General features: G+C 38.1%; 1 protein-coding gene across 1 annotated transcript in view; it reads right to left on the bottom strand.

Annotated features, from left to right (window-relative positions):
- Window positions 1–6,202: 6,202 nt before the first annotated feature.
- LOC107744601 (LIM domain-containing protein 1-like) overlaps window positions 6,203–12,692 on the bottom strand; it is a gene marked incomplete at its 5' end in the record, with an annotated part of 10,676 nt that continues 4,186 nt past the window's right edge. Inside the window, 3 exons of the mRNA XM_016558320.1 lie at window positions 6,203–6,608; window positions 7,706–7,774; window positions 10,117–10,168. Coding sequence (XP_016413806.1) covers window positions 6,465–6,608; window positions 7,706–7,774; window positions 10,117–10,168 — 265 coding nt within the window. The remainder of the gene's footprint in view (window positions 6,609–7,705; window positions 7,775–10,116; window positions 10,169–12,692) is intronic.

Here is a 12,692-nt window from a genome sequence, read left to right as displayed (position 1 = left end):
GAATTGACTTATTTAATTTTTTGTGTTTTCTGCTTCTGCATCACCATTTGAATGTTAATTGTCCATTAAAGTGAAATGTAAATTGCTTTAAGCATGAAGTAAATACTAGAAATCAGAAATTCAGTTCATTTGTAACACTTTGCTGTTCTGGGTTTAGGTTAACAAAAAATTATTTGCAATATTTTATGTGGCAAGAGAGTGATAATACATGGAATAAATGTGTATCCTTCTGAGAAAACAGCACCATGTTTTATTTATTTGAAAAGGATACTGCTGAATTTGCAAGAAATCGCATTTTGCCACCTGAGAGACTATCAGTTACAGCCATGCCAAATACTTGCATTTACATTTCTAAATACGTTTGGCCATAAGCATAGTAGTTGGTGATCTAGTAGTATCTGTCCCTATCATGTGATAGGGACCTGACACCCAATATGGCTGCCTTATGCGTTTGGGCAACAAGAGGTGATTCCTGTAATCTGATAAGAATCTTTTTTTTAGAACAACCATCCACTTGAGCGTCTGAAGTTTAGTTTTCTTACGTACTAAGCTGGAACATCCTTTTTGAAAATGGTAGAAAAGGAACCTATATTGAAGTATTCTATGGAATTCCTGAAGAGTCTCAAGCAATCAGCTCCTCCACCAAGCCCTCGGCTAAGAAAGATCTTATATAATGAAGGACTTGCACAGACACCAACTAGGAAAAGAGGATGCAGAAGGGGTAAGAACACTTTGTGTAAAATTAAGACCATTGTTGGCAGAAGATTTGGTCACAAAACATCATGCTTGTTTGGACTGAGGAACAGGGATAAATCTGAATCCAGTTTGATTAAAGTCAAAGTAGAGCACAAAAGGCCAACTAATTATGTTACCAACTCTTGTGATGACGAACCCTAGATCTCTTGTAAACAAGATTGATCAGTTTCAAGCCATTTTGATGGAAAACCATGTGGATGTAGCTACAATTTCAGAGACTTGGTTTACCCCCCACATGCCTGAGGATTTATTGGGTATTGATGGATACACTTTATTTTCTAAATGTTGAACCACACGTCGAGGTGGAGGAGTTGCATTGTACATCAAAGAAAGTGTCCCATCTTATCCTTAAACCTGTATTAGTGTTTCCGATCACCTTGAATGTCTGTGGGTGAAGGTGAGACCGTCGAAACTTCCGCGGCATATATCTGCTATTGCTGTGTGTGTAGTGTATTCACCGCCACAATCATTATATCAGGACGAACTCATCGAGCACTTAATAGCTTCATCTGATCTGCTTCGTACCAAGTACCCAGATATTGGCCTCATCATACTTGGAGATTTTAATCATCTCAGAGTCCAGGATATCTGCTTGGATAACAAACTTTGCCAGGTTGTCCAGAATAACACTAAAGGTGATGCGATTCTTGACATGAGTCCTGAGATTCTTGTGGAGTCCTAAAGCACAAGTAAGACCACCCCAGTCCATTAAGCGAGTAATACGACCTATGAGAGAGTCTAGTCTGAATGAGTTTCGTAGATGGATTACTACTCAATCATGGCAGGATGTAAATGAAGTAACATGTACTAATGAAAAAGCTAATGCCTTTTATAATACTATCTTGCCTGAAATTGACCGTCATTTTCCCATGAAGACAGTAAAAATGTATCCCTCATGGATCACTCCAAGGATTAAGCATTTAATCTGCCTGAGACAAAAAGCCTTCAAGACCGGGAAATCAAGTGCTCTATCAAAGTTCTACAGGAACAAAATCCAAAAGGAAATACGTGCGGCAAAAAAAAACTTCTATAAATCGAGAGTGGAAGCTAAAATAAAAGGGAGTCCAAGGGCTTTGGCATGGCAAAATTAAATCAATGTGCGGATCTGCGAAAAAGGCGGATCGAATTGAAGTTCCGGGAATTAATCCCCAAGATTATATGACAACTGCTAATGTGATCAACACAAAGTTAGTCAAGGTGTCCCAATCTCTCCCGACCCTTAAGTATGCAGATTTACTTTTACCTCCCATCTATACCTTTGCCTACTATCTCAGAATGGGAAGTGTATAGAATGTTGTCCTCTATTAACTGTCACAAATCTCCTGGCCCAGACATGATCCCTCCAAGAATACTGAAGGAGTTTGCATGTGAAATCAGCAATCCCATTTGTGACATCATTAATAGCTCCCTTGCAGAAGGTGTTGTTCCCACACAATGGAAAGAGGCTACTGTTGTACTCATACCAAAATCTTCCCCCCTGAATATTGAGGAACTGAGGCCGATTTCATTAACATCTCAGCTGTCAAAAATTTGTGAGAATTTTGTTGAGCAATGGATCGTGAACGATATCACACCAAACCTAGACCCTATGCAGTTTGGTAGTCGACAGAACCATTCCACAACACACAATCTGGTAAGCCTGATGGATTTTGTGTATAAGGCCTGCGAAGAACCAGGTTCAGTGTGCACATTAGTCACAACTGATTTTGCCAAGGCTTTTGATGCTGTAGACCATACAGTAGCAGTGAAGTGCCTCCTGGATCTTGCAGTGAGACCTAGCCTCATTCCATGGATTTGTAATTTTATGTCTAATCGTCGTCAAAGAGTGCGTTATCAGGGATATCTATCTGACTGGGAGTATCCTTCATGTGGAGTTGCCCAGGGAACCATATTGGGGCCCATAATCTTCCTAGCACTGATTAACAATGCTCTCCAGGATCAAATTGCCCACTGGAAATATGTGGATGACATGACCATGGCCCAGAGGTGGACTTCTCATCAGCCCTGTACTCTCCAGCAGACATTGAATGATCTTGGCATCTGGGTAGAGGAACATAAAATGAAACTCAACTCAAAAAAATGCAAGGTCTTACATGTTACCCGCATGAAACAGATACCAGCTTGGCCATCACTTTCTATAGATCAGAACATTTTGAAAATCTGTGACTGTTAAGGTTTCAGGGGTTACCATACAGAGTAATTTAAAATGGGATGTTCAAGTGGACCATATGTTGTCCTCAGCCAACAGAAAGCTTTTTGCTCTCCGCCGGCTAAAGAAATTTGGTGTTCGAGATCAAGAATTGGTTATCATCTATACAGGGTATGTGCGCCCTGTGTTAAAGTATGCAGTTTCAGTTTGGCACAGTTCATTGACTACTGATCAAATTAAAAGGTTGGAAAGTGTGCAGAAACGGGTCTTTAAAATCATACTGGGACAACGGTATCAAGGATATTCCAATGCCCTCTCCCTTCTTGGATTGTGCACACTAGCAGAGAGAAGAGTCCAACTGTGTCTTGATTGTGATAGGAGGCTATACAAGTCTAGTTTTAGAGACTGGCTACCACCACTCAGGGAGCAGTTGACTGGACGCCTGATGAGGAACCCCCAGATCCCCAGATGCATTCCACAACACACAATCTGGTAAGCCTGATGGATTTTGTGTATAAGGCCTGCGAAGAACCAGGTTCAGTGTGCACATTAGTCACAATTGATTTTGCCAAGGCTTTTGATGCTGTAGACCATACAGTAGCAGTGAAGTGCCTCCTGGATCTTGGAGTGAGACCTAGCCTCATTCCATGGATTTGTAATTTTATGTCTAATCGTCGTCAAAGAGTGCGTTATCAGGGATATCTATCTGACTGGGAGTATCCTTCATGTGGAGTTGCCCAGGGAACCATATTGGGGCCCATAATCTTCCTAGCACTGATTAACAATGCTCTCCAGGATCAAATTGCCCACTGGAAATATGTGGATGACATGACCATGGCCCAGAGGTGGACTTCACATCAGCCCTGTACTCTCCAACAGATGTTGAAGGATCTTGGCATCTGGGTAGAGGAACATAAAATGAAACTTAACTCAAAAAAATGCAAGGTCTTACATGTTACCCACATGAAACAGATATCAGCTTGGCCATCACTTTCTATAGATCAGAACATTTTGAAAATCTGTGACTGTTAAGGTTTCAGGGGTTACCATACAGAGTAATTTAAAATGGGATGTTCAAGTGGACCACATGTTGTCCTCAGCCAACAGAAAGCTTTTTGCTCTCCGCCGGCTAAAGAAATTTGGTGTTCGAGATCAAGAATTGGTTATCATCTATACAGGGTATGTGCGCCCTGTGTTAAAGTATGCAGTTTGACCAAACAATTTTGTTGGCCATTGTCTTTTACTGTATGGATAAAAAGAAATAATAAAAAAAAGACATTTGTCAAAATATTTTTAATGTTCCACAGAAGAATGTCATACAGGTTTGGAACAACATGAGAGTAAACGGACACAAGTTTCGTTTCTGGGTGAACTACCATTTAATCATTTTGCATAAAAGTGCTGAAACAATCTTAATAAATGAAAGAAAAAAAAAACCTTAGTTTTATTTTAAAAATCATCAGCATAACACAATGTCAAATAAATGCATCACATCCTACTTTTTAATAGGAGCAGATGGATAAATAAGTAACACTGAGGGAGATCTGGGGCCCGTTCTTCGTACGTCGCTAACTCAGTTAGCTGGATTTGATTGTTGATGATTTGGCATGATCTTGGATTGTTTGGTTCTTCGAAGCTCATCCCGGAGTTGCTTCGTCATAAAATTATTACTTCATAATTGTATTCGAGTCTTACATGCTATACAGATAATGTAGAGTCATGCATTAATTTGAGTGATGACAGCTATTATGTGAGTGGCTTGATGGAGCGCAGGAGATGCAGATAACATGATCTTGACCCTTAAGAAGCTTTAATCAAAATTTGTCAAGTTTTTCATCAGGTGTCTTTTTTGTTATATGATGTCGATACATAGCCCCTTTTAAACCAACCCATGAACGCGTAATTATCTCGGATAACTCAATCCAGCCATACTAATCATCAACAACAGCTGCGCTCGAAGAACCCAATTAGCCAGATCCTGATTAGCGCGATGATATCATCTTGGATGTGACATTTCATCTCGGATATAATAAGTGACGTACGAAGAACGGGCCCCTTGAGAACTTAAGGCATTGTACACAATCAACAGCTTAACCGTGAAAACCAAAGAAACAACAGGCATAAATGAGTTACTGATTAAAGGCTTTCCAGTGATAACTTTTAAACAATATATAGGTGAGCTAAACTGGAGTTACATTTGTCTGGTCACATCTTAATCTGGTGTTTTGTGAAACAAAATTGGGAACATATTTAAATGATCTGAATTTCTCAACAATAGCTTTTGTGATCAGATTCACCAAACTTAGCAAACAACCCAACATTGTATTATAACAAATCTTTATTGAACTAAATGTACAAAGAACAGAGGTCTCTAGGTCTGAAATAACAGCCTTAAATTGAGAGTAATTGGTGTCAAGTCTTCCAATCAGTTAAGATGTGGGTTTGACCTGCCATCGGTAATTCAGTTGTAGTGAACTGCTGAATTCTGTCCAAGTGCAATAGTGTAATAAAAACAATATTCAGAATAACAGTTGATGAACCTCTTCTATGACTTCTAAGCAGGGCCCACAATTAACACCAAGCGCCAAATTAGAATATTTATTAATTATTTAAAAAAAAACAATATTCCATTTTTTAAATGGACCTGATTGCATGGCTGAATAATAAAACTCACACTTTTATAAAGTAAATAAGGTCAGTTTGATTTCAAATGACAGATTGTCACTGTTAAGTCAATTCAACTGATGTGATCACAATTTGTGTTGGTACACATTCACAAGTATTCGCATTAGCTTTGGGAATAAACAATTAATGTTCATGTTTGTCCGTTAAATCGAAATGGAATCTGACTAATTTAAAAGCTTACTACCTAATGGTCATGCAACTGGAGGCTTATTATAATAAATATACATTCATAAATAGGCATGTCTATTTCTTTGGTCTGTTAAAAGGTGCACTCAGTAATTTTTTCCTCATTGAAAAAGTTCCTTCTTATTGAACATCTTCTCTTGTGTAATAAATTGTGGCTGACTGTGTATTGGGCATGTCTGCAATGGCATCAGTAACCAAAGCATAGCTTTTTGATGCAGCATCTCCACTGCTTGGTGTCATTATAAGTCTAAAACAATGACCATATTGTCCAGCACAAGAGAAACAAATCAATTACTGAGCACGCCTTTAATTAAATAAAGGTTTATACACTATTAGGTGCCATTCGAGAAATTCAGATGAAGTTTTGTAATAAAATACGTAATGGTTGCCTTATTTACAAAAATCTGTAGCAACATTTTTGCTTACGCCAATGGTTTATTGTTTACAGCATTTATATTATACAAGAAAGGCTAAACTATTTTCTTTCTGAATCCAATCTAATAAAATATTAATAAATGCAAAGAAAAGAAAACAGTACGGTAAATAATTCAGACATAATACAATATATTATAATGTGTCTCACACAGTTTGTAATCTCAATCTCAGCTGTGACTTTTGGCAATGCAATATCTGAGCATCTTTGGCAAACGGTGATGTCTCTGAACACCCACTAGGGGGAGGCAGATGTTTAAAACTGACTGTGGTAGCTGTTTGCTGTAGACGGCGGGGCGGCAGGGTCGATGTGTTTGAGGTGACACGCGTGACACAGCAGGCGTCCGTCCAGAGGATAGCAGCGGTGACCCTCCTCGTCATTCAGCTCCATATGACAGTCCTGCGGGAAGAGATTCACATCACACTAACTTCATTCTCCATTGTTAGATATGTGCAGATCTTTGTTAATAACACATGTTGAGGCATGCAGGCCTTAAGTAGAAGTGGTCAGGGGCGGACTTACCCATTAGGCAAAGGTAGGCGACTGCCTTGGGCCCCCAAAAGCCAAGGGCCCCCTAAAATGCTTTTCATATAGGATATGCGCATTAAGCGCTGACATGCGAACGGTTGCCGTTTGTGGTGTTTATTACCACGACAACCATCTGAGTCAGTGGCACCTGCAGGTGTACGGCACTGTGAGTACCATGAACGCTCAGACTGACCTCAGATTTGCTCTGCAAACATTTCAGCAGTTATCATAGGCCTGTGTGTGTCCCATATTTGTTGATATTGTGAGTGCACACAAATAAAACTAGACCCTTTACAGTTTAGAATGATTTATTACTCTTACCTTTATGAGCAAAAATATGACTGCTTATTAAGTTGTTTCCACTGTTAGAAAAAAATGCAAGTGATCGCGCTGGCGCCTCCGTGTGCTGCCGAGCGCGCTTTAGCTTCAACTCTCGGCACAAACGATTGGATATGCGTCTAACAGCACACATTTATCTAGGTTAAACACTTAAACTAACATTGTGATATGCTTGAACTGTTTTATATATATAGATTTTATTTTAGGCAAGTCGTGATGATTTGAGAAAGCTAAATTGATCAAACATATAGGTGAGTTTAAAACATGTGACACATTCGTTCTGCTCTCACTGATCATTTGAACAACATGAAAGAAATGAAAGAAATCCATTATAACATGTACATGAAAATGTAGAAACATTGGACACAACTATGGGGCACCATTGTGCAGCAGCAAGCATCATAACAAAAAAGGAACCTCAAGGCTGATCTAGGAAAATGTGTGAAAATGTATAGGGCCCCATTCCTATATTTTGCCTGGGGCCCCCAATTCACTAAATCCGCCCCTGGAAGTGGTGTTTTGTTTTTCAACAACAAAAGTTTCTTTACTTGCACTAACCATTGGGAATGACATTAAATTAGCACAGATGAGACTTCTATTACTGTTGTTGTCTCCCAAGTTGAACTCACCTCACAGTGATAACACTGCACGTGGTAGTCCTTGTCCATGGAAACCACTCGAATGGTTTCATCTGATCCCTATGAGAGTAAACAACCAGTGAGATGACAACAACACAACTTACCACAACACGCGCAATGATACAGCATGACCACTTCGAAAGCTGTCTCTACTCCAATAACCAAACAGAAACATGAACTGTCTACAATTGCTTAACGACTAATTAAAATGTTCTCAATTGTTGTGTTAATGTCAGCCTGGAGTTAAGAAGTTAAACATGACTGTGGGCAATGTATTATTACGTTGGTTTTATGCATCAAGGCACTCTGGTGAGTGGCACTAAATAGTAGTACTGTCAAACGATTAATCGCATCCAAAAAAAAGTTTTTGTTTACATAATATATGTCTGTACTGTGTATATTTATTATGCACATATAAATACACACACACATACAGTATATATTTTGAAAGTATTTACATACATATTTATATATTTATATTCTTATATTATATATAAATATATTTAATATATAAAGATAAAATTTTTCTTAAATACATAATATGCATGTGTTTGTATTTATATATACATAATAAATATACACAGTATACAAATATATTTAAAGAAAAACTTTTATTTTGGATGTGATTAATCGCGATTAATCGTTTGACAGCACTAATATAAATACACACACATACAGCATATATTTAGAAAATATTTACATGTATGTATAAACTTATATTCAAATAATTTATATATATGCATGTGTTTGTATTTATATATACATAATAAATATACACAGTATACAAATATATTTAAAGAAAAACTTTTATTTTGGATGTGATTAATCGCGATTAATCGTTTGACAGCACTAATATAAATACACACACATACAGCATATATTTAGAAAATATTTACATGTATGTATATACTTATATTCAAATAATTTATATCATATATAAATATATTTAATATATAAACGTAACACATTCTTCTTAAATATATACATGCATGGGTGTGTATTTATATATGCATAATAAATATACACAGTACACATACATATATTATGTAAACAATTTTTTTTATTTTGGATGCGATTAATCGTTTGACAGCACTACTAAATAGTTACAAGAATAATTCACCCTAAAATGAAAATATGTCGACAATATACTTGCCCTCTGGCCATCCAAGATTTGGAGAAACAGATTTTGAGACTTCACAAGTGATGTAATGCTAAATGTCTCCAAATCTGTTCAGATGAAGAACCTAATTCACGCTCAAAGTAAAATATCCAGTGACTGGTACTAAATAGCGTGTTCAGTTTTCTCCAAAACAAGTAAATGTGTTAAATGTGACCGTGGCAATGTATTATTACACTGGTAAATTGTACGTATTATGGTATATCATGCGCTATGGTAAAAGTGTTTTGAGGTCATGAATCATGCAAAATAAGTCTTCATTAATCAGTAACCTGCTCCTGTAATCATCATTTGTGTGAAAAGTAATAAAGGTTGTTGGCGTTTTACTGCCTCTAGTGTTCATTTCAGCTGGAAATTGCAATGATTTTAATTTGTAGGTACATTTTTGGAGTTTTGCGGGAATGTAGGCACATACGTCCAATGAGCCTGGGTTAGTTAATGTTTATTGTTGCTTTTAAAGGAATAATAGCTCAACCAGAAGTCTTTGTCACTATGAACTGTTGTTTTATGAACTGTTGTATTACTATTAACTGTTGTTTTTGCATGGAAAAAGTCATGTAATTTTTGGGTGAACTGCTTTTTTTAAATTTTTTTTATCTTTTCTGGGTATAGCGATGTTTCAGCTGTGAACAGTGTTAATGTTACACTCGGCTGTGATCAGAGAGGAGGAATTCCTGTAGAGTTTCTCATAAGAGCCTCCATGCAGGTGCATGATAACTGAGCTCTTGCTCTTGATGGTGTTGGAGAGCAGCATGCCTCGCGAGTCATCTCTAATTATAGATGGAGGGGCTTTAACAAATGACACATGCCCTAACTTAGCAGTAATCACTCCTTCATCACTGCTAACTGAATTACTCACAGTATCAGGCCTAAAGAAGGTTTAAATGTTCTGGAATGACTTAGATGTTCTGCATAGTTTAAGTATAGCAGTAAAGTTCTACCAAGTAGTAAAAATTCCCATGTTCATTTTGGTTAATTTGTCTCATAACAAGCAAAAATATGTAAGTCTAGATTGGCATTGGCAGTGCTGTGACACGTGGCTCTAATACAGAGAAAGTTGATTCTATGACACAGGCTGAGAATACGGCTCATGCCCCCGGCGGATTCAAACTTTAAGTGATTTCCTGGGGTTTTACTGATTACCTTTTACAGTCAAATGAGATTTGTTTCTGTATGAAGAGAGTTTATGGAGTACAGGCTGAATTGGTCCTGATATGCATCTTACCTCAGAGGGCAGGATCGGCTGATTACATGCTGCACATTTAGGGGCAAGAACTCTGAAGAAGAAAAGACAAGAAATAATCACACAGATCATCCACTAAATGGCAATTAAAATCATATCAGCATGACTCTTTATCCAGAGTACAAGACTGTAACATACTTAGTTGCATACAAATGAGTATTTGGGCATTTTAGCTAGCTATACTTAAAATGTCTGTCATAAAATATCAAAACTGGTGTCTTCACGCAAATGATGCTAGATCTTTTCTCAGAACTAATCATTTTTGCAATTAATTTTAACCAACAGGTGAATTGGTTATGGGGTTTTTACAACTAATTGAGAATCCTTTTAATGTTGCTGTTCTTAAAATCAACACTTATTTTCATACCGACAACACAACTGCAAGTGTGACATTGCATGTATACAACAGTTCAATAAGCAAGAAGTTAATGTTGAGTAACCTACATTTTTGAAAGAATACAATGTTGTGAAATTTTTGTACAAATCGGTTAAGTGAATAATTCAACGACTCTCTCATAAATAACTTATTTCTTTCTAAACTTATTTTTTTTAAAGGGGTCCTATTATGCTTTTTCACTTTTTCAACTTTAGTTAGTCTGTAATGTTGCTGTTTGAGCATAAAAAAGATCTGCAAAGTTACAAAGCTCAAAGTCCAAAAAAACTACAACGAACGACTCGTTTGGACTACAACGCATATTTTCCGGGATTTGTGATATCACAAATATCGACGAATGGGACGAGACCTGGTTGAGCTGCACTAGAGAAGGCAGCGAGGGTTATCACTATGTCGGAGACACGCTAGCTTTCACAAAGCAGACACACTTAAGAGTGGTTACAATCATCCGAATTTAAATCGCGCTCAAATTGATTTGATTTTGACGTAATATTTACACTGAAGCTGGCAGGTGGCTATGGTAAGGGGCATGACATTTCCTGACCAGGCGCCGAGTGCTGCCAATCACAACACACACTGGCCCAGCTAACCAATCACAGCACATTTCGTATTTCAGAAGGTGGGCCTTCATTTGATACAGAAACTATTTGAGCCGTTCACGCCAGACTGGGGAGAGAGGTGTTGTAATAATGTAATGTAAAATATGTGAAAAATAATGTGTTTTTCAAACAACCTAGTATGAGAGCCTGTTCTAGTACACCCCCAAAACAAAATCAAGACTTTGTAAAAGAGCATAATAGGACCCCTTTAATATTTTCCTTGCAAAGTGCTATTTTTCCATTTGATTTGATATTTTGTTATGACAATCATAAGTGTGCCCAAATACTTTTTTGGGCCACTGCATGACTTGGAGGTGAAAGATAGATTGAGAAGAGTGGAATAGAGCTACTGGACTAGACTGCAGGTCTGCTGGCTCTTCGATTAGCCCGTGAATAGCCCAATCCCAGAAGGACAGAGTGGAAAAGCATCGTTTGATTTCATCTCCATATGGTCACCACCTGACTGAATGTCTGGGGTTTTGGAACAACAGCAATCATCGCTCAGTTCACTGCTCACGGCAAAGGATGCATGAGAAGAATTTGCAGTGCAGCAAAGCACGCGCACACACATACACCCTCAAGACCAATAAAACTCACAATAAAATGTCATTACATCAAGCTACTGCTAGGAAAATGCCTGTGGAAGAAATTATGGAGAATAGTGCACAACAAAAAGCACACATCTACCATCAACTGAAGGAAATATATAGCTCACTTTATGCATCTGGAGTTTGCTTTGCCAGCCAAAAGTCACCATAAAATAAAAATTTACAATCTTTATTTTTTAATGGAATGCATTATTTATTATACCTGACTCATCTGTGCACATCAATGTTGATTAAACATTATGATTACATGAAACACAGCAATTAGCAAACAACAGTTAATTCACTTCCAATGGACAAAATCCAGCCCTACATATTTTTCTTGTTTGAGAAGTAGTTTCACTCGGATATACGTCACACTTTCCAATGCATGCAGACTTTAAAGGGATAGTTCACCCAAAAATGAAAAGTTGATGTTTATCTGCTTACCCCCAGGGCATCCAAGATGTAGGTGACTTTGTTTCTTCAGTAGAACACATTTGATGATTTCTAAGTCCAACCGTTGGAGTCCATCAGTCTTACAATGCATGACAATGGTAACAAAATCTATGAGAGTAAAAAAAACAATGCACAGACAAATCCAAATTAAACCCTACGGCTCGTGACGACACATTGATGTCCTAAGACAAGAAACGATCGGTTTGTGCGAGAAACCGAACAGTATTTATATCATATTTTACCTCTAATACACCACTATGTCCAACTGCCTTGAGCACGTGCACGGCATCCGGTGCGTGAGTGTGTACGCGCTCTGGCGTAGTTTACGCAAGCGCCGGAAGTGATCTCTCGCGCGGGCTGGATATCAACACACTGTGACGAGTCGGCTGCCTCCCCCTAATTATCAGCATCACTCCGTCCCTTAATCGTCGCCCTTCGCCAAGCTCACAACAGGAGTGGGTGCATGAGAGAGGAGGGGCGCTGAAATAGCCAGGGCTGGCGGCGTGTGATGGGGCACACCTG

This window comes from Sinocyclocheilus rhinocerous, unplaced genomic scaffold, assembly GCF_001515625.1.
Source record: "Sinocyclocheilus rhinocerous isolate Xijiao unplaced genomic scaffold, SAMN03320098_v1.1 scaffold2513, whole genome shotgun sequence".
Taxonomy (NCBI): domain Eukaryota; kingdom Metazoa; phylum Chordata; class Actinopteri; order Cypriniformes; family Cyprinidae; genus Sinocyclocheilus; species Sinocyclocheilus rhinocerous.
This window is presented reverse-complemented; position numbering and strand designations above follow the sequence as displayed.